The 24,267-nt window shown below is 28.3% G+C and overlaps 5 protein-coding genes and 1 pseudogene across 5 annotated transcripts; 4 read left to right on the top strand and 2 right to left on the bottom strand.

The window, feature by feature from the left end:
• Positions 1 to 1,220: 1,220 nt before the first annotated feature.
• Positions 1,221 to 3,309, top strand: LOC105618423 (annotated as a pseudogene).
• A 299-nt stretch (positions 3,310 to 3,608) lies between these two features.
• Positions 3,609 to 5,511, bottom strand: LOC105626021 (probable 39S ribosomal protein L45, mitochondrial). Its single transcript, XM_012207333.1, has 6 exons — positions 5,461 to 5,511; positions 4,822 to 5,145; positions 4,532 to 4,683; positions 4,327 to 4,375; positions 3,985 to 4,134; positions 3,609 to 3,896 (listed from the first exon to the last, which is right to left on the bottom strand). Exons 1-6 carry the CDS (start codon positions 5,509 to 5,511, stop codon positions 3,609 to 3,611), a joined length of 1,014 nt encoding a protein of 337 aa, XP_012062723.1.
• A 1,819-nt stretch (positions 5,512 to 7,330) lies between these two features.
• On the top strand, positions 7,331 to 9,658 carry LOC105618412 (tRNA pseudouridine synthase A, mitochondrial). Its single transcript, XM_012199957.1, has 6 exons — positions 7,331 to 7,394; positions 7,649 to 8,083; positions 8,516 to 8,852; positions 8,932 to 9,190; positions 9,332 to 9,477; positions 9,553 to 9,658. Exons 1-6 carry the CDS (start codon positions 7,331 to 7,333, stop codon positions 9,656 to 9,658), a joined length of 1,347 nt encoding a protein of 448 aa, XP_012055347.1.
• Positions 9,659 to 10,139: 481 nt separating this feature from the next.
• On the top strand, positions 10,140 to 15,935 carry LOC105618401 (limulus clotting factor C-like). The gene is made up of 8 exons (XM_012199947.1): positions 10,140 to 10,185; positions 11,244 to 11,283; positions 11,356 to 11,778; positions 11,859 to 12,280; positions 12,383 to 12,604; positions 14,745 to 15,034; positions 15,116 to 15,446; positions 15,679 to 15,935. The coding sequence occupies exons 1-8, from the start codon at positions 10,140 to 10,142 to the stop codon at positions 15,933 to 15,935; spliced, it is 2,031 nt and encodes a 676-aa protein (XP_012055337.1).
• Positions 15,936 to 16,235: 300 nt separating this feature from the next.
• Positions 16,236 to 18,201, bottom strand: LOC105626010 (charged multivesicular body protein 7). The gene is made up of 4 exons (XM_012207322.1): positions 17,891 to 18,201; positions 16,866 to 17,643; positions 16,600 to 16,792; positions 16,236 to 16,537 (listed from the first exon to the last, which is right to left on the bottom strand). Exons 1-4 carry the CDS (start codon positions 18,199 to 18,201, stop codon positions 16,449 to 16,451), a joined length of 1,371 nt encoding a protein of 456 aa, XP_012062712.1. The 3' UTR covers positions 16,236 to 16,448.
• A 1,497-nt stretch (positions 18,202 to 19,698) lies between these two features.
• LOC105625999 (flap endonuclease GEN) lies at positions 19,699 to 22,496 on the top strand. Its single transcript, XM_012207311.1, has 6 exons — positions 19,699 to 19,856; positions 20,078 to 20,354; positions 20,451 to 20,737; positions 20,826 to 20,987; positions 21,072 to 21,237; positions 21,312 to 22,496. Exons 1-6 carry the CDS (start codon positions 19,699 to 19,701, stop codon positions 22,494 to 22,496), a joined length of 2,235 nt encoding a protein of 744 aa, XP_012062701.1.
• The last annotated feature ends 1,771 nt before the right edge of the window (positions 22,497 to 24,267 follow it).

Raw genomic sequence — 24,267 nt, 5'->3', positions numbered from 1 at the left:
CTCTCTCTCTCTCTCTCTCTCTCTCTCTCTCTCTCTCTCTTTCTCTCTCAAAGATTATAAATATGTATATGATCTCTAATGAAAATAAAAATTGGAGCGTAAATCACTGTAAAAATAGACAGAAATGTAAATAAAGCTTCTATAGGAGACGAAAATTGAAAAAAATGAAATATAAAAAAAAATCGCAATTTGTCTGTAATGATAATAAAATTGCGACCAATGTAATAGAAGAGTGTAACTATAAAGATGACAAGACCGAAAATATTGCATTGTTGTGACTGAAAATGAAAAAAATAAGTCTACCATTTTGCGTATAACTATAATGTATTTAACCGTTTTATGATTTTTATTAAATTTGCGTTAATTTATTGATATGTATACACTGAAGATGACCTGACAAATAAGTCGAAATGTATGTGTTTTTAAGAATTGAAATATACGAAAAATTTAGCTTTTAGTTGTTCTGTTATTCATTTTTATAAATAATGCTATAAAGAATATCTAGTTTCATATTTAAAAATAGATATCTGTTAAATAATGATATCACAAGAATTATAAAATTGATGAATAATATAATCTTTATTATTTATTAATTATTATTAATTATACATTTCAGGAGCAGTATTTGGTTCACTTTTACGATAATAATATGAAGATTACAGGATTTTGTGGAGAAATATGGAATCTACTTTCTGAATCGCTGAATTTTACGTAAAAATGCATCATGTATCACATCGCAAGAACAAAATGTTGCATTGTGAGATTAAATTTTAATATAATTAATAATTTAAAGTAACGAAAAAATATTTCATATTTTTAGACTACAGTTAGTGAAAGCAAATTTAGATGACCAGAGTATGCTTATACAAAAGTCTTGTCTTTTAAAAACGGATTATTACCTATTATTTTTCGTAATGAAACTATTGCAATAGCAAAACTACAAAACTTTTCACCGGAACTCGTGGCTACCGAAGTTTCAATATCTTTTTGGACAAACAGGTCAGCTTAATTTATTAAATTTTTTAAGTGTTTATCTGATTTAACATTTATTCAAATTGCAGTTATGATAGCTATTAATAACAATTAAATTATATGATCGATAAGATAATTGTCATAATTTAAAAATAATTTTGAGAATTCAATTATAGAATTCAATTATATATTCATCGTGAAACGATATATGATAATATATGGATGATAAAAATTTTTTCTTGGAAAATATGGTGCGTTATATTGAATATGTGTCTACTACTGAGTCTATGCACCTTTTTGACACAAAGTATTCTCATACAGAATGAAGATAAACATAAAAATATATCTCTCAGCGAACATTTATTTTATAATTTTGGAAACATGTGCAATCAAGGTGTGTGTGAAAATGAATGTGTGTAAATAACTAACGAAAATATTGCTCATTTTTGTTAGAAATGGCTTTACATTGAGATAAATCTAAATATCGCATTAAAATAAAATTACAATTATATAAATTTGACATCATATTAAATTTGATTTTTAGAATTAGAAGTAGCATAATTTGGAAATTAGTCCTTCAATATTTTATGATAATTTTTAATTTTAAAATATGTAAAAAATAAAAATTACAATATTTAGATAATATAAATAATAAATATTAAAGACTATTGAGATATAACATAAAACATAATGATATAAAAAATTATGTGATAATAATGAAAAGTTATGATTAAGTAAAAAATTAATTTGAATAATTGTAACAGGCTATATTCCCCAGCATCTTGATGGAAAATCGAGAATATTAGAAGTATCCTTAGGATTGTTTTGTTCTATAACATACACGTTATTGGTATATTATTTATACATCCATCTAAAAGTATTTTCGTGCCACCATTTGATAGTTTTACTACCTTGGTAACTAATACTAAGTACAACATTGGTCTGAAGGATACAACCGCAGAAGCTATATTTAATATATACTTACTCAAACTATAATTTACTATTCTTTAGATAAAAAATGTATAAAACCATATAAAAATTAGAGAATGATATTCAAGACACAATTCAAGAAGAAATTATAAGTTTTGTAAAGAACATAATGTAGAGATTCTTTATACATTTATGATTTTTTGTGTATAAAACTTAAATGCTTGAAAAATGTTGATTAAATATTATAGATTAATGAGGATCCATTTTTACAAGCAAAACAGATGGAATGATGTTAGCATCAACGTTTGAGAATATGCATAAAAAAGCATGTTTTTCCAAAGAGAAATATGTCATATTTCAAACCGAAGCAATGCGTAAAGCAGTTGGAAATGTTATGTGTCATTTGACTAACGTTAGACAACCTTATGCGAAAACATGGATAACGTCTGGTATCGTGAAGAATTTTAAATACAAAAGAAGTATCGATCTTGGGTAAACAATATAATGTGCAAAATAATATATTCTAGATGTAAAAATATTGATTTTTTTGGAAATCGATAACGTATTATACAAACGTATTATATAAAATTTTTAATTAATTTAATCTGTACTCTCTAAATTCTTTGAAGTGAATCTCATCGATCTAAAAAATAAAAATTGAGCAGTCTTAAAGTGAAAGAGTGATTCAATCTTCAATCTTTAAGAAATAAAAATGAGATTTCATTGCTTAGAGTGAAAATCATTTTCAAAATTTTAGAGAGTATATACAATATGTAATATTTCTACAAAATTTTTATTTTATTTATAACATGGAATGTCTTTATAATTAAAATAAAAATCGTTTAAATAGAGAGAGAATTTCTACACATTTTTAATGTTATATAAAATGGATTTCAATTTTTCAAAATTCCAAAAATGTTGATATTTCTAAATTAATTTTTCAAAAAGAAAAGAAATACATGTTAAAAAATAACTTAGTTATAATTAAATATTAAAAAAAGAGTTGATACAACAATTGATGTTACGATTTCCAAAATTTTTACTAGAAAAGTACATTCAATACTTATATCTTTTTATAAATAATTGATATTATATTTACTCAATGATATGAGTTTCCTGTGTAGTAGTAAGTCTGATTTAAATTTTGATAATTTCATGTATTAATAAATAATTTTCATAAATAGGATACTTAAATTAATGAAAATTGGATTATTAAACGTGTTAAAAAAACGTTAGTTGGAAAATGATTTTAAATATTATTATGCTGAAGATGAGACACCGAAACCAATTGAATTACATTAAGTTTCTTTAATAATTGCAATAATGTGCTATGGGACGCTTATAACTCTCATTATTTTCATAATCGAAAAAATTATATTTACTTATAAAGTAAAGTTAAAATTATGAACATTTTTCCTTATACTCTATGAATATATTTTATGAATTTACAAATAGTAATTTAATTAGTATTAGAAAATCGTTAAATTATTTTGTAATTATAATATAGTTGTAATTGTATAATAATGATATTCTTACTAATAATCAAACACAAAATTTTGGGAAAGCATGTTATACTTTTGTGACAATATTAATCCAAATTTTGTTGAAATAAATGCACTTTAAATTATTATATGAATTGTAATATATTTTGTATCCTAACATCATACAATATAACATTACTTAAAACAGTTATATATATTGCGAATTCACGAAGGTTGTGCACTTGTCGCTTCCTTTGGTGTATCTTCTGTTAATGTAGCTTCCACAGGATGCGGTTCGGTTGGAACGATATCATGTTCCTCTTTTGGTAAAACATATGTGCCTTCTACTATATCTGTCGGAGTCATCCAAGATGGTATAATCTTACCGTGAATTCGCCATACACCATACTCATTAGCTAAATGCTTTTCGAATACTATGTATTCTAATACATCTTTTCTCAGAATTTCGCTTCCTTGTATAAGACGGCCAAATCTATCGTAAATTGCTAAAATCTATAAATGAAGAAATTTTCACTTAAAAATTGTTTATACTAAAAATATATTATAAAAAGAGAATAAATTATAAAGAATGTTATTGAACCTGTTGCGTGTGAAATCGAACAGTAAGTTGTGCAAATACGTTTTCTTTTGTTATTATATCTGTAGTTCTTGCGTGCACGAGGCGAGCTGGTTCCAAAGACTGTAAAAAGTTCCAATGTATGGTTTTGTTCATTATGTTGTGTGTTATTTTCTGAAAATATAGAAGAAAAGTTTGAATATACGTTATTATATGTAGTAATAAATGTAATATTAGGTGTGGGAAAAAGTTCGTGGCGTTTTTTTAATGCCATCTAACGGGAAAAACGCCACGAACTTTTTTCCACGCCTAATATATTATATTTTAAATTAGCAAGAGAGGACACGAAATATATTTTTAACTTACAGGATATGCCATTTCTGTAACATATTTTATTATTTCCTCTTCATTTTTGCTATAATTAAAAATTGTTTTATTTAGTAACATTGCTACAAATAGGAAGAAAAAAAACTGTATTTTGCTATATTTATTAATTACTAACAATTCCTTTAATGTACATATATTTGCACAATTATGAAAACATTATATATTTGCAATTTTTTTTTCTTACCTAGCTAAAGCTTTATGTGCCTTTTGATATATATCTAAGGCTTCTTCTAAAAAAAATGATGTCTTGAAGGAATCATCAAATGACTTAATTTTTCTGATGGCCATAAAAGATTTGCTCTTTTTTTCCAAAAATGTGAATTTTTGCTTTGCTCCCTATATTTCAGTAATAAAATAAATAATTGGAATACACTTTTATCTCTCTTTTAATTTTAAACTTAAAAAAATATCATTGTATATTATATTTTCTATTTAAAAGTTACGATATACAAAGTAATAGTAAAGAGCATGTACTTCTTTGGTAATGGCAGAGTATTTTCCATCTCCTTCTGGAGCAACATAAGATTCAAAAATTGATGAAGTACTGCTGATATACGCTGGTCTTTCTTTCCACGGTTTCTGCGGTAGAAAACCATGCTCTTTCATACGTGATCGTATTTGCTCCTTTTCCATTTTAGTAATATCATCGTCATCGTCTTCAAACGTAGGAAGTTTTATTTTAATGACTTTTTGTCTCCTTTCCTTCTTCCATTTTGGATTCCAGTGCTTAGCTATATGTGCTACTTGTATAGAATTATTAGGATAATTAATAGCAGCAACTAATATTGGTAGATTGTTCTGAAATAAATGTTCATTTTTTTAGATTCATTTCTACATTTGGATAAATAGTTTTCTGACTACAATCAGATAGTATACGTCTCTTTTATTTGTTGAATTTATTCCTATTTATTCTTAATTATAAGCTAAATTGAATTTAAGGTGGTAAGGTAAAATGGAGTAAAACAATTTGAAAAAAGATTGTTTTATAATTTGTTTCATAATTTGGAAGATTGCCAATTTAAAAAATTTAGTAGAAATCAATTTGCAATTAAATAAGAGGAATAAAATACGTATATTTAGTTTTCAAAAAATAGGATTGTATCAAGAACATACCTGTAAAAATGTTCTGTAAATAAACACGGGGCTCACGTATCTTAATAACATTTTCAGAAATTTTACTGCTTGAGAACTGTCGGAAAAAAAAAACAATCATTCAAATTATAGTATATTTATCAATATTTTTATTTAATTTTATATTTATATTATATTTCACATCACGTTTTACGTTAGGGTTATGTCAAGTTGTGAATTGTTGTGAATGATCACTGGCCGTTATAGGTTATGTTCAAATTCGGCCCTGCGCATAATGAGGACATATTAGGAATAGGAATAAATATTAAATTTCAACCTATATTCTAGTGTAACTTATATCTGATTGGTTGAAATTTTAATATTTATTTTCTTAATATTTTATTTTCCTGGGCTAACGTTCCAAAACTTCCTCTCCGAGGAAGATTTTATTCTGTGTGCTATAGTATACGTTACACTATATGTTTGTATACACTATAGTTTGTATACACTATATATCGAGTAAACTTTTCCTCGGAGAGGAAATTTTGAAACGTAATCCTAATATTTGTTCTATTGTGTGCAGGCCTTTAAACCTATTCTACAATATGCTTTTTGTTTTCTGTTTTTCGCTTTTTCCTATTTTTTTCATCTCTTCTTTTTGCTTCTTATCTTTCGTTACCCGAGGTAAAAGTTAACAAACTTCGGAAGAAACAGAAAAGAAACACGTAGCAAGAAAATGCAAATCGACCACAGCCATTACAAGCACCGACAGATTGATTGTTTGTCTTTATCTATCTAACGGACCAAAATTCGTGCATATAGTGAAGAATACAATCAAAAAATTGTAGATATTATCGACCGAATTATGAACATTGACTATGTAGTTCCACGTTTTATGGATATAGAGACGCTTCAAAATAAAATAACAACTAAATCCCGGGCATGGCCGCTCTCAAGGCTATTCTACATTGGTTGTATGATAGATGTTACAAGTCACAAGATCTGAGCACAAGAATTGTCGTAACATTTACTTAGATTTAAATTGTAGACGTAAGTAACTCACAAGCTTTCATTTATGACGTACAACTTATTATCGTGTCTCTAAGAGACGGCAATAATAATATGTCATACACCAACCTTGTGCATTATTTGCATCTACAACGTAAGTAAGTCTCTAAATAAATGTTACGATAATTCTTGTGATCAGACCCACAAGCTTGTTGCTTCAGCCAATCCGATGCTTCAATTTTAAAGTCGCATGATGCTTACGTTTTCGACGCTACGATACGATCAATGTAAAATGATCTTTAGGCTTCATTCTGATTGAAGCATGTTGAAGTATGCGACGCGAACAAATTTTTATATTTTCCAGTCAGTTTTATATTTTCGATATTTTTCAGTCAGTTTTATATTTTCGATATTTTTCAGTCCGTTATCAGATATTTTTTATCGATCTTCGATAATATCGACGTATCGATACATATAAGAGACCTCGTGGATTCCAAATTTCAATAGCGTCTTTTAGTACAGTATGTGCTTCTAGAGCTCAAATATATCATGATCGGTAATGATATTTGGTATTGTTCGGTACGTCGATAGCTTGTATGCAAAATTATAAAAAAAATAACGTTGACTTGTGTATATGAGATCTCTGCTCCCCGAGGAAGCTATTCGTTGCATTTAGGAATCCATTATTTCTGTATGGTACTATAACTGTATTTAAATCGGAAAACCAAAAAAGGAGAAATCAGAAGAAGAAGAAGATTTGTGTATATAAGAATTCTGAGTTGATATTCTTGCGGTTTTTATAGCGATATTATAAATGACGTGATTTTCAATAGAACAAGAAAAAGAAATTCGAATTATTTTAATGTAAGAATTGTTTATAAGATAGGAATTTTAATTGCTGCAAATGTTGTACAGGACAAATTACAGCCTCTCAAGCAAATCCATAAATTGGGTAAAGATTCAATTAGGTATACAAAGTATATAATATTACTTATTAGTGATAATTATCTTAATAGATTAATTATTTTTTACATGAAACAAATTCGTATAAACATATGAAAAGTTTGAAGAATATTATATATACAACATTTAAAATGTCTGTATTATAACTTATTCTTTTTCTTAAATTTCTTAACTGAATTTTTTTCAATCCTAATTTAGCTTGATATTATTTAATATCCATATAAATTTAAATACTATTTATTCGTTTAAATTTTCTCAGAAAACATTTATCGCAGAGCTAGTTCAGTCACAATGCATCCTACAACTGATTCTGAAGTAAATACTGGTGATGTAAATACTATACATGGGACTAAGAGATCCATAGATGATGGCAGTGAAAATGAAGCCAAGGTGCAAAAGACAGAAGAAGAAACAGTACAAGTGACAACAGTACAAGCAACAGAAATGGAAACAGTACAAAGAATCAAGAGAAAAAATCATGCTATGTTACTAGGCTATGTTGGCAAAGATTATTATGGCATGCAAAGAAATCCTGGTATGAAAACTATTGAGGAAGATTTAATTACTGCCTTATTAAAAGCAGACTTGATAACTAAGGAACAATTTGAGAATATACGTGCGATTAATTTTCAAAGAGCTGCACGTACGGACAAAGGAGTATCAGCGATTAGGCAAATTGTTTCACTGAAACTACGTAAGATAAATATTTTAAATCTTAATTTTTTTTCTACATATCTTTTTTAAGAATGATTGTTTAAGAATAATTTTGAATTATATTAATTATAATATGCTTATATTAATTTTACAATGCTATTTTTATTTAAGTTATTACTTAATGGTTGCATTCAACAAAAATAGCTTTACAAGATTTTTTAATATGATTGATCTATACATTCAAATATAATGTAGAACTAACAGCAAGAATCATTAATAATCATACTAAAGAATCGTGCAACAGTTGCAAAGTTATTCTTGCTGAACACAATCTTTATCAATAAAAGGCAAATTTGTTAAGCTTAAAAGTAACAAAGAAAATAAATTTTTTATTTGAATTATGTTATGAATATTAAATTATAAATATTTATTAAATTACTATTAAATTATAAATATTAAATTTTCTTTACAGCGGAGAATAGTAATAAGACAACAATAAATCAATTCTTACCTGATGCCATCAGAGTATTTGGAATAAAACGTGTGACAAAGGGTTTCAACAGCAAAAATAAATGTGATGCACGTACTTATAGATATATCATTCCTTCCTATGCATTTGCATTAGAAGATCAAAGTTTGCTAAAACTTGGAGAGGAAGTTGACGAAGATGAAAGAATCAAACAGTTATCAATTATTGATGGAAAGCCGTACACTGATTATAGATTATCTCCAGAATCTTTAGATAAATTAAATTCGATTTTGAAACTTTTCGAAGGTTCTCATAATTTTCATAACTTCACGTCAAAAGTGTAAGTCGATATTAATTCAAAAGAACATATATATATTCATTTAGATACTTAAAACTGAAGCAAATTTTGTTTAATTCAGAAAACCATTAGATCCACGCGCGCGACGCTATATAATTAGTTTCTGCTGTATGGAAACATTCGTTTTAAATGATATAGAATTAGCGGTATTAGAAATTAAAGGACAAAGCTTCATGTTGCATCAAATCCGAAAAATGGTCGCAATTGTAGTTGCGATTGCAAGGAACATGATATGCAAAGAGACAATCGATGAAGCATTCAAGACAATGGACAAGATGGATTTACCACTTGCACCTAGTTTAGGATTGTGTCTGTGTCATGTAAGAAAATTTGATAGCATATATTTTATTGATATATGAAATTATTTTAATATTTAATGTTAATCTATTAATATAATCTATTGTGAGATTAATATTAAGTTTTCTAAAAACGAATTATTCAAAGATTAAATGTATCAACAGGTGCATTATGATAATTATAGTAAAAGATATGGCACAGATGGTCTTCATGAAACATTAGATTGGAAGGAGTGTGAAGAAGAAGTAGAAAAGTTTCAAAAAACATATATTTTGCAACACATGATAGATACCGAAATTTCAGAACAAACGTATCTTTTTTGAACACTTTATATATATAATAAATTTTTCTTGTTTAAATATATACCTTAACCAATATTATATAGAACTTTAAAATGGCTGGCAGGCCTCCCTTTTTATTCTTTTAATAACAGAGACATGCTACCTGTAGAGGATGATGAAAAACAAGAAGCCGTGCATAATGATGTTTAGGTGTAAAATACCGCCTTTGTATCAAATGCACTAAGAAACATTAAAGAAAGTTTTTAAATTATATCTTTAAGGTTTCCTATTTGCAAGATTAATTATAAGTTTCCAGTCATAGTTTTAAAGTTTCTTCTTGTAAAACCAAAAGCAATAATGATGTCAGAATCTTATTCAAACATCCTAGTAAAAATGTATTATTATCCCTACCTTGCAAAGTTTTTTAAACCGAATTAAAAACACATGTACGTCATCATGTCATCTGCCTCTCCCCCCCCTCTCGATTTGTTGTTGGTTTAGATTAATTTGCAGCGTACAAACCATAGAATGTACTTTCCCTGTTTATGTACTTCCCACCACACACGTCAAGATGACGCTTGCGTTGGGTAATTCCAATCTCATGTCACAGTGCAGATGATCGCAGTGAGTGACCGAGCGCCGAGATATAAAGAGGCTGCAATTACTGACGTTTTGCACGGTGTGCTTTACCATGCGGATTTTTCAATGGATATCTGCACTACTAACAGTTATTTATGGTAAGAAAGAAACATATGACGCCAACTTATTTTCGTGATATAAATAAGAACTATCACGATATTAATAAAAAGTATTCGTAATTGTAAAAACTGTAACTTTATAAAAAATTTTTTCTACTATAACTTTCTCGAAGATTTTTTATTTATTTTTATTAATTGGGTATATAGTGTAACAGAATTTTAAAGATACATTATATTCTATTATTCTTTTGAAGCAATTACTGATAAAATAACATTGATAAATATTCATGAAAATATTTATAAATGCAACTGTTTTCATTGATGCTATTACCATGCTTACCTTGTGTTCTGACATAACATTTGTTTTGATATATTTTGAATCCATATATTTCTACACATTTCACAGTATCGAAATTACGTTAAATAACATTATATATAACATATATTTTAGAAAAATGTCAATAATATATTTTGAAGTTTTAATTTTCTTACAAAATTTTATTTAGTTTGCATATTTTAATCTTAATTAAATGATCAATTAATTAATAATTTATAAATAATAATTGATAGAAAATACTTTATTAGTAAAACTTGTTTTATTTATTTGTTAGAAGTTATGTATTTGTTAGAAGAAATTTCTATATATTATTTATTATATATTAATTGATATTTCATAGTAATTGTAGATTCGCATATTCCAAGAGATTTCTGAAGTAATCTTAACCAGTTTCAGAAACCAGTTTAGTGACCTTGAACCTCTGTGTAGAAGAATATCTTGCGTTCACTTATATTGGTAGATAATAAGCGAAGATGATACACGAATACATATAAAACATATCTCTCCCATATTTATTAAAGTTTATTAAAGTTTTTCTTATATTGTGCTAGCTGATATATGATCAATCAATCTATAGTTTCCTTATCATAAAAAATATGAGCATCAAACAGAATTCTTTTAAATATATTATTGAAAAAAATCTTATTTATATAATTATAATAATTTAATAAATAATTTCAACTTACATATACAATTGTCCAACACATAAAATAATAGAAAATAGATTTTTTAGAGCAAAATTAATTTTTGGATTTTTCAGTGTGTATTGGTTCTGGATATGCACAAACTTATGAATGTGGGTAAGTATTTACATATCAAAGTAATGTAATGTTTAAGCAAATAAATATCAGCTAATATACTTGTCCGAACAGATTAGACAAATTTCGATGCTACAATGGAGACTGTATAGCTGGCGACTTATTGTGCGATGGCACACCACACTGTAGGGATTTGTCTGATGAAACAGAGGCAGAGTGTACAAAGCCAGAGATTCTGTGTCATAGGTATGCCTTTCGTTGCAACTATGGTGCCTGTGTAAATGGAGATTCCATATGTAATGGCGTCCAAGATTGCATTGACAACAGTGACGAAACGCAGCCTCAGTGCACAAAAAATACAACAAACAATCAAACAGAAAGACCTACAAGCAGACCTATAAGCAGACCTAATAGATGTACTACAAATCAAATTACATGCGATAACGGCGAGTGTATTCATAAGGACAATATGTGTAATGGAATTCAAGATTGTGCGGATGGTTCTGACGAAACTTCTGAAAAATGCAGATCAATATAGTGAGAATCTTTTATAAATGCTGAAAATTGTTAAACGATCATGAGAAATAAACGTTTTATAACTGCTAATTTGTTTGCAGTTGTCCTCCGACAGCTTTCCGTTGTTCTTATGGAGCATGTATCAATGGTGATCTACGATGTAATGGAGTAATTGAATGCGTCGATGGATCAGACGAGGATTCGAGATGCAGCGAAACAGGGTGGCCATCACCTTTACCGACGGTACGACCAACAACGGAAACAACACGATGGCCCATATCGAGTCCAACACCAACACGTGGCACAAACGCTTGTAGAGCACCTCCGCAACCGCAGAATGGTCATTGGAAATTACATCGATCACAATGCTCAAGTGGACAAGAATGTAACGTTCCAGAAGGAATGGAACTGGGATTAGGATCTCATCTCGTCTATTCTTGCAATTCGGGATATAAATTAAGAGGTCCAACTGACGTGAGCTGCAGTTTCGAGGGAAAATGGCTTAATATACCAGTTTGCACAGGTTTAAAACAAGAATTATATATTTTTGAAATATTTAATTATTCATGAAAAGATATATATGAATTTTTAAATATCGAATTATTAATTATTAATTGTTTGATAGAAATACGTTGCAAAGCTTTGACTACAGCATCAATCGAAGCTAGATGTACATACGATGATGAATGGATATCTTGTGAATCTCCAGTTCCACCAAGAACAAAAGCGGTATTAGAATGTCAAAATAGTTATCGACCTGAAACTAATCTATTAACCGGGCAAAGAAAAAATGTGAGATGTAATGCAAATGGTCAATGGGAACCAGAACCTATGCGATGCATTCCAGGTCCGCTCATGATAAATATTTATGTTAATAACACTAAATTTACGTTTCATACTACTTTCGATAGAAATGCTACATTTATTGAAATTTTGGACGATAGAATCATTATATATACGAATGCCAACAATCCAAATTATCCAAATATAGACATTAGAGTATCAAAATCAAATAATGATATAGTAACAGATGAGCCATGGGCATGGTCTTAAAACAATGAAAGAATGATAATATATTGTAAATACAATATTTTTATATTTTTATAGTTGGCACAGTAATACATGTCTTATCCCTATTGAGAGATAATTCACATATCTGTGTATTAAGGTGATTGTTATTTTAATAATTTTTTTAATTTAATCGGAATCCTCTAAATTGATTCAATATCTCAAAAAAATAACATCAGATTTTTTTTAGATTTTTTTGAACAATTTTAACCGTAGCACTGATAGAAGAATACTTTTATGGACAAAATTCGACCAATGTTTTAAAATACAATTTTAAAGTTTTTTTTAATTTGCTCGAAATTGAATGAACTAAAAGCCCACTTTGCCTAAATTTTGATTATGGTCCAAAGTAAAAATTGCTGATTCAATGAAGTGAGAAAAAATGAAAATTATACAATAATGAATATTGAGCAATTTTTCAGCAATTTTTAATTTGAACCGTGATCAAATTTTACGCAAAATGAGCTTATAGATCATTCAATTTTGAGCAAAAAGAAACTTTAAAATTGGTTAAGAATTATTAGAGCATCAGTCAAATTTTTCCGCGGGATCTTGAAAGGAGGATGTTAAAAAGACTCCGATTTCTATCCAAAAAGATGTAAGTAAATGGAATAGTGTTTTTTATAGATTTTAACCTCCTGATAATGTTAATAAAAAGTTCGGGCTCGATAGGGAAACCTTGAAAATTGAGCATGAACCTGACACACATTTAAAGAAATTTCAATATTCTTGTTTATTTTTCAAGATGTTTTCCAAATGTCACGAACTTTTTAATAATTTTATATTCAGGAATTCAAAATCTATAAAAAACACTATTTTTTTACTTATATTTTTTTGTGCAAAAGTCGATCCTTTTTCTAATATCCTCCAAAAAAAAGGGCAGATTTTTGCCCAAAAGATGTACGTAAAAGAAAGTGTTTTTTGTAAATTTTGATCTCCCAAAAAGCATGTGAGAAACATCTTGAAAAGTAAACAAGAATATTACAATTTCTTTAAATATATCATGTTTATGCTTTATTTTCAGGGTGTTCCCCCGATCGTTCCCCTATCGATCCCGAACTTTTTAACATTATCATATTCAGGAGATCAAAATCTATAAAAAACGCTATTCCTTTTTACTTACACATTTTTGGGTAGAAGTCGACCTCTTTTTAATATCCTCTTTTAAAAAGCTCTGTTAGTTAAATTTTTTGTTAAAAAAAATAGATTTGATGTAAGTCCATGTTAAATCGCGGTCAAAAATCAAATACATATGTATAGACCGGTATTCATATAATCGGTTCTTATTTTAAAATCGTCTTAAGCAATGTCTTAAAATGCTAATACTCTCTTGTTCACGATATCTAAAAACTATACTTAAGACGGTATATAAGATCTGACTATGAATATCACCCATAGATGCAAATGCGTGTATTTTATCTTATCGCATATCTATTTATGTCCTGATAGCATGGATTAAAATTGTTTAAAAAATCTGATATTATTTTTTTGAAATATTGAATTAAACCACTTTAGGGGCTGTCCCGATTAAATTTCAAAAATTATTAAAATAACCACCTTACTATGTATATATATTACAGTTTCTGTTTAAGTTGTGATTTGAAATTGTTTCCTAATAAACCAAAGTTGGAAATGAAAGTATTAAATTCAATTTTTAATTATTATACAAATGCTGTGTACAAATGTATATATTAAGTGTACGCATTTACGTACCGAATATATTTAATAAACTTTTATGTAACTTTTTGATATATTTCAATCTCTTTCCCATCCCATTAATCATAAAAGTATCATGACGCAATGGAATTACAGTAATTGTGAATTATCTCCTTTTATATAATCATACGTATTCAATACGCTTTCTTGTATTATTACATCGCGACAATCGAAATATTCTCCAATCGAAATATTTGTTGTAGTATGTGGCACTCTTCCTCCCGATGTTACACCGACTATTGTAGGCGGTGTACGGCCGAATATCACGGAATTTCCGTGGCACGCTACGATGTATCGCAATATAGGCAAGTCAAAGAAATTCTTCTGTGGAGCGAGCATTATTCAAGATAATCTCTTGATAACGGCAGCGCATTGTGTATATGATGAGATCAATAGACAACCAATTAATGCCAGATCAATTTATATATTAACGGGAAATATTTATCGTGATTATGATTATGCTCATAATCCAACCCTCGTTAAAAAGAATCAGGTTTGGAAGTATATAATGCAAATAACAAATTAATTTAGAAAGAACATTGTTGATCATAAATGTTTACACACCTTCTTGCAGGTGAAACATATTTACATCGTACGTAATTATCTAGGACTTATAGGAAATTATCTCTGGGATATCGCAATACTAGAACTCGTTAGACCATTTATATTGTCAACTTGGTTGGTTCCCATATGTATAGATACTTTAAGCGATAGAAGTGTATTGGAAGCAGGCTCTTATGGAAAGGTAGCAGGATTTGGTAGAACCGCATTCGGTGAATCTAGCGCAATTTTACAGGCTTTAACAGTACCTGTAATTCCACTCAGCCAATGTAGATCCGCTAGCCAAAATGCTAATACAGAACAATTTATTACCAATGATAAATTTTGTGCAGGTTATACAAATGGTTAGTAGAAAAATCTATTAAATATAACATTAATTAGCATGACAGTATATTTTTGTACTAAATTTATAAGAAAGATATTTGTAAAAAATGTAAACTTATTTTAATTTATAGAAGTTATAAAAAAAAATAAGAGGAAAGAATAAATTTAAGAATTGTTTTTAAATTTAAGATCGTTCTATACAAAGATGCGAAAAATAGAAAAATAACTTACAACAAGCATTGTATGTTTCAGGTTCTTCTGTCTGCGATGGTGACAGTGGTGGCGGATTAGTCTTTAAAACTAATCGTTTGTGGTATCTTCGAGGTATTGTTAGTGTTTCCCTTGGCACGATACAAAAGGATGGAACTGCTTATTGTGACAATAACTTGTATTCCTTATATACAGAAATATCCAGGCATATTTCATGGATACAAGATGTAATTACAAAAATAGAACAAAATCAGACACATATATTATGTTCAAATGAATCTCAAACGAGATGTTCTTAAATTTATTGATGATACCATCAGTTATGTGCAATTATTGAAAAAAACATTTGTCTTGTGCCATGTAAGTCTAAACTATTGTTTCTTTGTTGTATTGTTTGTCAAATGCGTAATCATGTGAAGAGAGTTGCACCTCTGTTGAATGGAATAATTAAAGACTTAAGAAATAAGTTTTTGTATGTATGTGATAAATGAGATTAATTTTACAACTCTAGCTGGGCTTATTAATATTTTATGTTTTTAAAAAATTCTTACTATTTTATAACATAAATACAGATATGATATAAAAAATGGATAGAAATAGAATTTTAATTGTCATATTATCTATTTTGACTTCATATATATCAAGTTATACAAAACATATTTAATAAAAAAAATTAAACATTTTTTTACATAATGTACAATAAATATATTTTCTATTAGATCTACAATAAACATTTTTAAAAAAATGAGATAAATGATTTTATGAAGATATTAATATCAAGTTATTAATACCAATAGATTGACTATTGCAACTTACAAACACTCAGGTTTTTTCAAAGCCTTTTCTTTATTGGATGGTACAGCTGGCAGAGCAGTTACATCTTTGCTTGGTGAAACTAAACCTGTGTATTCCATTATATATTCCATTATATTTTATATAAAATATAATAAATTCCATATTTACCTTCCATGCATAAATCTTGCAAACGTTGCTTCAATTTTTCAATCTCTGGATTTGAATCAGGAACTGCAGCGAAAACATCTATATTATCTTCATCTAATAATTCTGCCAATTCCCTTTCCAATTCGATATCAGAGTCTGCATTGTTTAGTGTCTCAGATAAAACTAAATCTATCTCTTTGTTCTCCTCTAAAACCTAATCATTGAGTAATGGATATTAGTACTCGGTTCATATTAAATAATCACAAGCGACATATACAACCACTTACCTCATTAATATCATCCATAACATCTCTGACACCAAATTCTGTTAAACCATTTTGTCCGATCTTCTTCAATACATCAGACCCAGTTTTATAAGCAGACAATACAGCAGAGTTAGAATGTGCATCCTTGATATTGTTGATGAGAACACGCAAATTTGCAAGAGCTTGTGCACGTTTTTCTATGGTCTTTTCTAGTTCCAATTTTCTTCTTAATTGTGCCTTTGCCATCTGACGCAACTCTTTTCCTAAATATAACTTTGCTTCATTAATAATATTGAGCTTTTCTTGCTCCAAAAGTTCTATTTCTTTGATTAGTTCATTTTCCTGTTTTGTCAGTTTATACATGCCTTCTTCTACCTCTGTAATTTCATTTACTGTTTGCACACAGATTTTAACTAGTAATTCACTATTTGGATTCGAACTCTTCTTAAAAATCACTTTTTTTCTTTGCTTTAACCATTCTAATGTTAATTTCACTGCATTCTCTGAAATCTGTTTTTTTGTATTGCTCTTGCAATATTCTACTATCTCCGATATTGGGAACAACATATTATCTTTTCTAATTTCAGTGATGGAGAGGATAATATCACTTAATTCTCGTACAATTCGCAAATGTATATATTTGACTTCTATATTATTAATCTTCTGGCCTACAACATAATTCTTTACCTTGGAAAATGACCAGCTAATTGGCTTTTTTACAAATATGTCGATTGACCATGCTGTCCATGTTTCACATGGTTCTTTAAAAAAATCAGTTTGTTGAATTATCTCGTTATTTCTAAAACAAATTTATAGAATATACACATTAATAAAAGAATATATTAAGAAAAGAATATACAACATTAAAGCATTTTGAATTATATCCTATTTTTTACTATAATTGCCATTAGTATAATCACTGATGGATTAATAAAAACATTGAAAAAATGTGTATATATACTTATAAATATATGTTCATATATATTTAATATATAATATTTATATTAAATATATTTAATCTATACTTTTAATAGTTGCAACAATACCTTAGAAGCTCCTCAATTACAGTAACTAGACATAGTGGCGTACAGCCTTTTCTTTTGAAGGCTTCGTTCAAATCAATGATAGAAAAACTGCATTGCATGGTATGTTTCAGCCATTCGTATATTAGATTGTTCCAGAACTTGTATTTAGAAATCCAATCCTGCGGGTTTGCGGATTTACTGCGAAACGGCGAGAACAGCGCGCTCATCCTTTCTTCTTGATTCCAACATTCTGGCAATTTTTCTGCTGGTAGTGGCGAATTGCCACTGGTGTTTCCACCAATCATTTTACTATCAATACCAATGTCATTCATGAGATTAATAGATTAATTAAATAAAATTTTGTAAATCACTTCAAGACGCACAAATTAATTTTAGGTTATAAAATTAAAATTTTGTTTAATCGCAATTGTGTTCTATTTTCGTACACATGTATTTTTCTGTCGATCTCTCATTTTTATCAAGTTCATTCTGAGAAGTGCTTATGCTATAAAATATTATACGTATTATAAATAAAAGAAACACAGATCCTCTCGAAACGTGAAAAGACGTGAGTGACAGAGTGACGTAATATAATTATAAACAATGGTTGCGTTCTGCAGACTCAACTGTTGCGGAACGGATTCGTGAACGCTCACTGCTATTGGATGATCCATGATGTAAGAATATCAGGTGTTCCGTTCCCGTAATAGCGCAGTAGCAGCGTGAATTTAGGTAAAAATTGGATTGGTAGTTTCCAGTATTGCTATCGCCATTATGTGCAATGAAACACCCGTATCCTTATATCATGGGATGAATAGAAGAATAAACAATAACAGCGGACGCTCACGGATTCACTCCGCAATAATTGAGTGCTGAATAATGAACGCAATCTTACGACTTCGATTAAACGTTTGCTGAAAATACTTCAATGCACAAATCCAAAGATTCTTATTAAAATACTATTTTCTTATTCGCAATCTTTTCTCGCAATATTTTCTCATCTTCACACTCTTCCAATGTTCATTCATTTAAAGCTATTGTCATCATAGTTGTCATCAGTTACTTCGAGATCTTTGAGATAGTTCAATATATTTACACCTCTTCTTACAGGAAATCAGATTTGTGTGAAATAACATGAATTGCGTGAATCAAGGTGGAATTATTGACTGATGATGATGACAATTCAAAACAGAAAATAGACTCTATTATATACATTATAAATTAATTTACATGGCATCAGGATAAAAGATATCGTATAAATGCTAATTAAATCTGATTTTAAAACAGTCAGTTATTGTTAAAAAAAACTGGATTTAAGAATTTTAGAATTTATACGACATAATCCACATAGATAAATCACTCTAAAGTATCGTTTTGTTTCTCAGGAGCTGCTCGGGATGAACTACCTACCATACTTAAAATGTAGAATTCATACTATATACATCTGTCATACGACGTCTGACATTCATCATAACAATGAATGTCACATGTATAGACAAAACGAATAATACTTAGATTTGTTGCTTGGTATATACTCCAACATGCTTCAACATGTTCTTATCATAGTTCCTACTCACTTTAACGAGTGCATTTCAGTGAGTAGAAGCAGAAAAATTTCTCTCTGGTAGAAATTACGGTTGGAGGAAGTAGAAACATATTGGAGCATGCGATGCGAACAAACCTTCTATTATCGGTTATGAGTAAAACGCACCTTACACATCTCATTTCATCACTTTTACACAAGATGGCATTGTGAAAATTTACGTTGTTTACGTTATGAAAGCATCCGTTGAAGGATTTAATTTGAATTGAATTCTATTTGATACAAGATGGGCGTTAAAGATCTGTGGAATGTTTTATCGCCTTTATGTGAGAAGAAACCACTGTACGAGCTACAGGGGAAGACCATCGCGATCGATTTAAGCGGATGGATCGTGGACAGTCAAACGATCGTTGATAATATGGTACAACCGAGGATGTATCTTAGGTAAATCTGCTTTGATTCAACTTATTTTTATTCGTTGAAATATATTTAATTAAATGACATCAGAAAATATTAAATATATAATGGATCAATAGTGGATAATTATTAACATACAATACACGTTTTTAAAATTTATGTATAATAAATTTGTATTTAACAATAAAATGTATATTATTTTGTTTTTTAATAAATTATCATTTATATGATTGCTTATATATTTGCAGAAATTTGTATTTCCGTACGGCATTCCTTCTTGTGCATGGGATATCTCCGGTATTTGTATTGGAAGGAAAGCCACCTATCCTAAAACATAAAACTATTGCACGAAGGAACGATGTTCGTAGTAGATTTCAGGAGAGAAAAACTGCTAAGAGAGGAGGAAGAACACAGTTTAATCGAGTTCTAAACGAGTGTAAAGAATTATTAAGATGCATGGGTGTTGCTTGTATACAGAGCTGTGGTGAAGCAGAAGCTATGTGTGCTTATTTAAATGAAGATGAAGTATGTTCATGTATTTAATTTTTTTTATAAATTATTTTATATATTATTTTATATATTTTATATATTATTATCTTTAAAAGAAAAATGTACTTTTAGCTTGTAGATGGATGTATAAGTCAAGACAGTGATTGTTTCTTATATGGTGCAAAAGTGGTATACAGAAACTTTTGTATGAGTACTCATGGAAATTATGGAGCTACTGGTGGCTCTGTAGATGTCTATAGTATGGAAAAAATAGAGAAGATATTAAATATAGGACGAAATAAAATGATAGCATTAGCTTTGCTGTGTGGTTGTGATTATGATGAAGGAGTGAATGGTGTTGGAAAGGAGGCTGCTTTAAAATTTTTTAAGACTGTGAAAGAGGAAAATGCTTTACAAAGGTTTAAGTATATTGTATGTTCATCAAATTTATCAAATTTTGTAACTGAACTGTACAATTAAACTTGTTTTTCTTTTTTTTTTCTTCAGAATTCAAGATTGGAGAACTGATACAAGATTGAACAAAACTGAATGTGATTTGTTAAATCCAAGTTTATGTACATCATGTGGTCACCCAGGAAAACTGCAAAAGCATACAAAATCAGGTTGTGCTGATTGTGGAACTGTTAGGAAATGTAATGATGATTTTAGGTAAAAATTATTATATTGTTACATATATTTCTTTTGAAATAATAATTTATCATTTTTTATATGAGAGATTATATTTTTATGTAGGGAAAAAAGAATATTGATATTAAATGAAATATCGCTAAGAAAGAAGGCACTTTGTGATGAAAATTTTCCAAATCAGGAATTAATAGATGAATTTCTTATTAGGAAAGATTCAGTTCCCACTAAATTAGATATAAAGTGGAAGCAACCTCAAGTGAATGAATTTATTGTAAGTTTATCATTACGTATGTATATCATAATATGTTAAATAATTTCTCTACATTTATTATTTTTTCCCATCAGAATTTTATGAACAAATATGTATGTTGGGAACCGCAATATGCTTTCGAAAAAATATTTACATTAATTACTAGATGGCAACTTTTGCATCTACCAAATCTTACCTTAGATGAACGCTTGTCTATGACAGATTTATTTATTCCTGATAGTATAAAAAAGATACGTAATATTAGATCTATAGCCAGTTATGAAATTATATGGAAAAAAGAGCATGATGCAATAAAAATGCTAAAAGAATATAAGGAGCAAATAAATGAGAATGGCGAGAATGATGACGATGATGTAGATAATAATTTACTAACAAGTATTGAGCCACAAGACTTGGTTTTAAAATGTTATCCAAAATTAGTTGAAGTATATGAAAATACTAGAAATGTAAAAACAAAAAAGAGAAAAGTAAATTCTCGGAAAAAAAAGGCTACAAATGTAGAAGATAATGATACCAGAATAAAAGATACTACGAAATCAAAGCAAAAAAAAATAAAAAAGAAAACAGAAAAAAATAATAAGAATATCGATGAATTTATAACTAAAAATAATGTAATATCCTTAGAAGATTCCTTTGAGCAAATAGTAATTTCACCAAAAAGATCAAAGCAGGAAAATATTAGAGATAGAGTACATGCATTACAAATGAGGGACGTGTCTAAAGATATTGAGATAATGAATATAAAACAAATGAAACGTGGGCCGCAATTTCAAAGAGTTCTGGAGATACAAAAGATAAATTTAAAATTGAATAATACGTTTGACAGAATATTTAGTGAACTTTCTCCTGATGATTTTACAAGCGAAAATGAAGATAATGATTTAGATATAACAAATGTAATAGAAAATATATGTAGCAAACAAACCTTCCAATTTAGTAAAACAAACTGTCAATCTATAGAATCTACTAGTCAATCTGTAGAAAATATAGAAGAATGTATAATAATTGATGAACCTGTGACGTGCACTAGAGAAAATTATGTTCATGCAGAAAATGAAAAGCAAAAATTGGATAACTCTGATGATGAATTTGCCTTTATTAATGAATCATACATTCCTATTAATCAAAGAATACAAGAGAAGAAGACAGGAGAAAACCGAAGATTTTTGTCTATATACAATCATACAACAAAAAAGTTTGATTTTGATTTTGAAAATATCATGGACCAAACTGATAATGAAAATATACATTTAAACTAGAAATTAAAATGCCTATAACGAAGCTGAATCTTCATTGCTTAAATAATTCACTCTTGAATTATTATATATATATATCATATATGTATTTGCATATATACCATGTCTTTCGAAACTGCGCGCCGAATTTTTCCAGACTAAACGCAATTAAACTATTTTAGTAATCGTGAATTGACAAGAAATTTTAATAATTTGATGCTACAATCAGACATTGTATTATAAAGATGTTAATGAATTAAGAATCATTGAACCAACTTTTTACTCTATGAGAAAATTATCAACTTCATACCTGGATTATAACGTGAATGCAGTCGATATTTTCTCATAGGATAAAAAGCTGGTTCAATGACTCTGTATATAGTATATATAATAATTCAAGAATCAATTCATTGAATTATTTAAGCAATGAAGATCCAGCTTCGACCGTTATAGGCATTTTGATTATTAGTATTGATTGTGTTCTCACATATGCGATCTAAAATAAAAATTTTTAATATTGTATACATTTAAATATATAATATTATATAAAGCACTTAATTTTTAATAACTAACAAGATGTAATGGAAAATTTTAAATAATTAAAACATAATTTTATTTTATATTATATCTGATATTTGTTAAATACTGATTCTGAAATATGTGTACTTCGCTTAACATATTTCAACGTCCCACATGTTTTGTAAATGTTTTACAGTTTGATATTTAAATTTGATTCTAAGAGTATGCTAATGATATTTTTATCGTGTAAATTATATTTATAAATATATGTATATAGTACAATTTTTGTTTTATTTATAGTTTGAAATATATGAAAGTATGCAATCTATTTGTTGGTAGAAATTTAAGCAGCCATGTTTATCTTTGATTAAATAAAAATTTTCAGTAGCAAATATATATCTTCTTATTGTCAAATTTTATTCTTATTATCAAATTTTAAGAATGTAATATTCGTTAAAACAAATCAAAAAATCTTAATGAACAATACTCCGAAAACCTTTTATTTTTGAGTTATGAAGCATTTTCTTCTGTGAAAAATAGAAAATAAAATTTGGTACCACCTTTTGGGAACACCCTGTATATATATATATATATATATATACATACACATACACACACATATATATGGAATGGTACAATTTGCTAATATAAGTCAATATAAGTATTATTCTGTCTTCGTTACTTATAAAATGCCAAGATAAATAAAACGACGTTTATGTCATTAAATCATCCATTAAATTTGATATGGATGGTTTAATTTTGCTTTAGTATTTTAATGTAATGTTTTGAAAAATATAATTATAAATACATACCAACAGTATTTGGTGATTGATTTGAATATAATTTGCAAGGAGAGGTCAATCACATAACATATACAAGTTAAAATTAAATTATGTATAATGTATACAAGCTAAAATAATCAGAGAAATATATAAAAAATATAAATTTATATTCAATTTTTCAGTTATTCGAAATACACAAAAAGCAATAGAGGTTTGAGACGTAAGAATAAATATATTCTATTAAATATTGAATAAGTAAAGATTTTTATTGGTAATTAAATTCGTTTCACTTTTTAATCGATACTTCGATTGAACAAACGTGGCAGAACAAATTATTAAAACTGAGATAAACTGCAGAGATAGAGTGCATAATATTGACACCTGTATTTAATAAGCATTTAATAAGATATCCGCCATATTAATCGCATCGTAGTGCAAACGTGTGACAGTTTTGTTAAGTAAATTCCATGCGACCATAGTCTTACGCGTACAGT

This window comes from Atta cephalotes (genome assembly GCF_000143395.1).
Source record: "Atta cephalotes unplaced genomic scaffold scaffold00001, whole genome shotgun sequence".
Classification (NCBI taxonomy): Eukaryota; Metazoa; Arthropoda; class Insecta; order Hymenoptera; family Formicidae; genus Atta; species Atta cephalotes.
The sequence above is the reverse complement of the archived record's forward strand: the minus strand, read 5'-3'. Positions and strand labels throughout refer to the sequence as shown.

Coding starts and splice junctions, on each gene's coding strand:
- LOC105626010 (XM_012207322.1), bottom strand. CDS start 18,201: ATGAATGACATTGGTATTGATAGTAAAATGATTGGTGGAAACACCAGT. Junction 16,793..16,865: donor TTATGGATGATATTAATGAG/GTAAGTGGTTGT, acceptor CTCAATGATTAG/GTTTTAGAGGAGAACAAAGA. Junction 16,538..16,599: donor GCAAGATTTATGCATGGAAG/GTAAATATGGAA, acceptor TGGAATACACAG/GTTTAGTTTCACCAAGCAAA.
- LOC105626021 (XM_012207333.1), bottom strand. CDS start 5,511: ATGTTATTAAGATACGTGAGCCCCGTGTTTATTTACAGAACATTTTTA. Junction 4,376..4,531: donor GCACATAAAGCTTTAGCTAG/GTAAGAAAAAAA, acceptor TTTTAATTATAG/CAAAAATGAAGAGGAAATAA. Junction 3,897..3,984: donor TTCGATTTCACACGCAACAG/GTTCAATAACAT, acceptor CTTCATTTATAG/ATTTTAGCAATTTACGATAG.
- LOC105618412 (XM_012199957.1), top strand. CDS start 7,331: ATGTTGTACAGGACAAATTACAGCCTCTCAAGCAAATCCATAAATTGG. Junction 8,853..8,931: donor CATAACTTCACGTCAAAAGT/GTAAGTCGATAT, acceptor TGTTTAATTCAG/AAAACCATTAGATCCACGCG. Junction 9,478..9,552: donor ACCGAAATTTCAGAACAAAC/GTATCTTTTTTG, acceptor AATATTATATAG/AACTTTAAAATGGCTGGCAG.
- LOC105618401 (XM_012199947.1), top strand. CDS start 10,140: ATGCGGATTTTTCAATGGATATCTGCACTACTAACAGTTATTTATG. Junction 11,284..11,355: donor GCACAAACTTATGAATGTGG/GTAAGTATTTAC, acceptor TTGTCCGAACAG/ATTAGACAAATTTCGATGCT. Junction 11,779..11,858: donor GAAAAATGCAGATCAATATA/GTGAGAATCTTT, acceptor ATTTGTTTGCAG/TTGTCCTCCGACAGCTTTCC.
- LOC105625999 (XM_012207311.1), top strand. CDS start 19,699: ATGGGCGTTAAAGATCTGTGGAATGTTTTATCGCCTTTATGTGAGAAG. Junction 20,355..20,450: donor CTTATTTAAATGAAGATGAA/GTATGTTCATGT, acceptor ATGTACTTTTAG/CTTGTAGATGGATGTATAAG. Junction 21,238..21,311: donor CTCAAGTGAATGAATTTATT/GTAAGTTTATCA, acceptor TTTTCCCATCAG/AATTTTATGAACAAATATGT.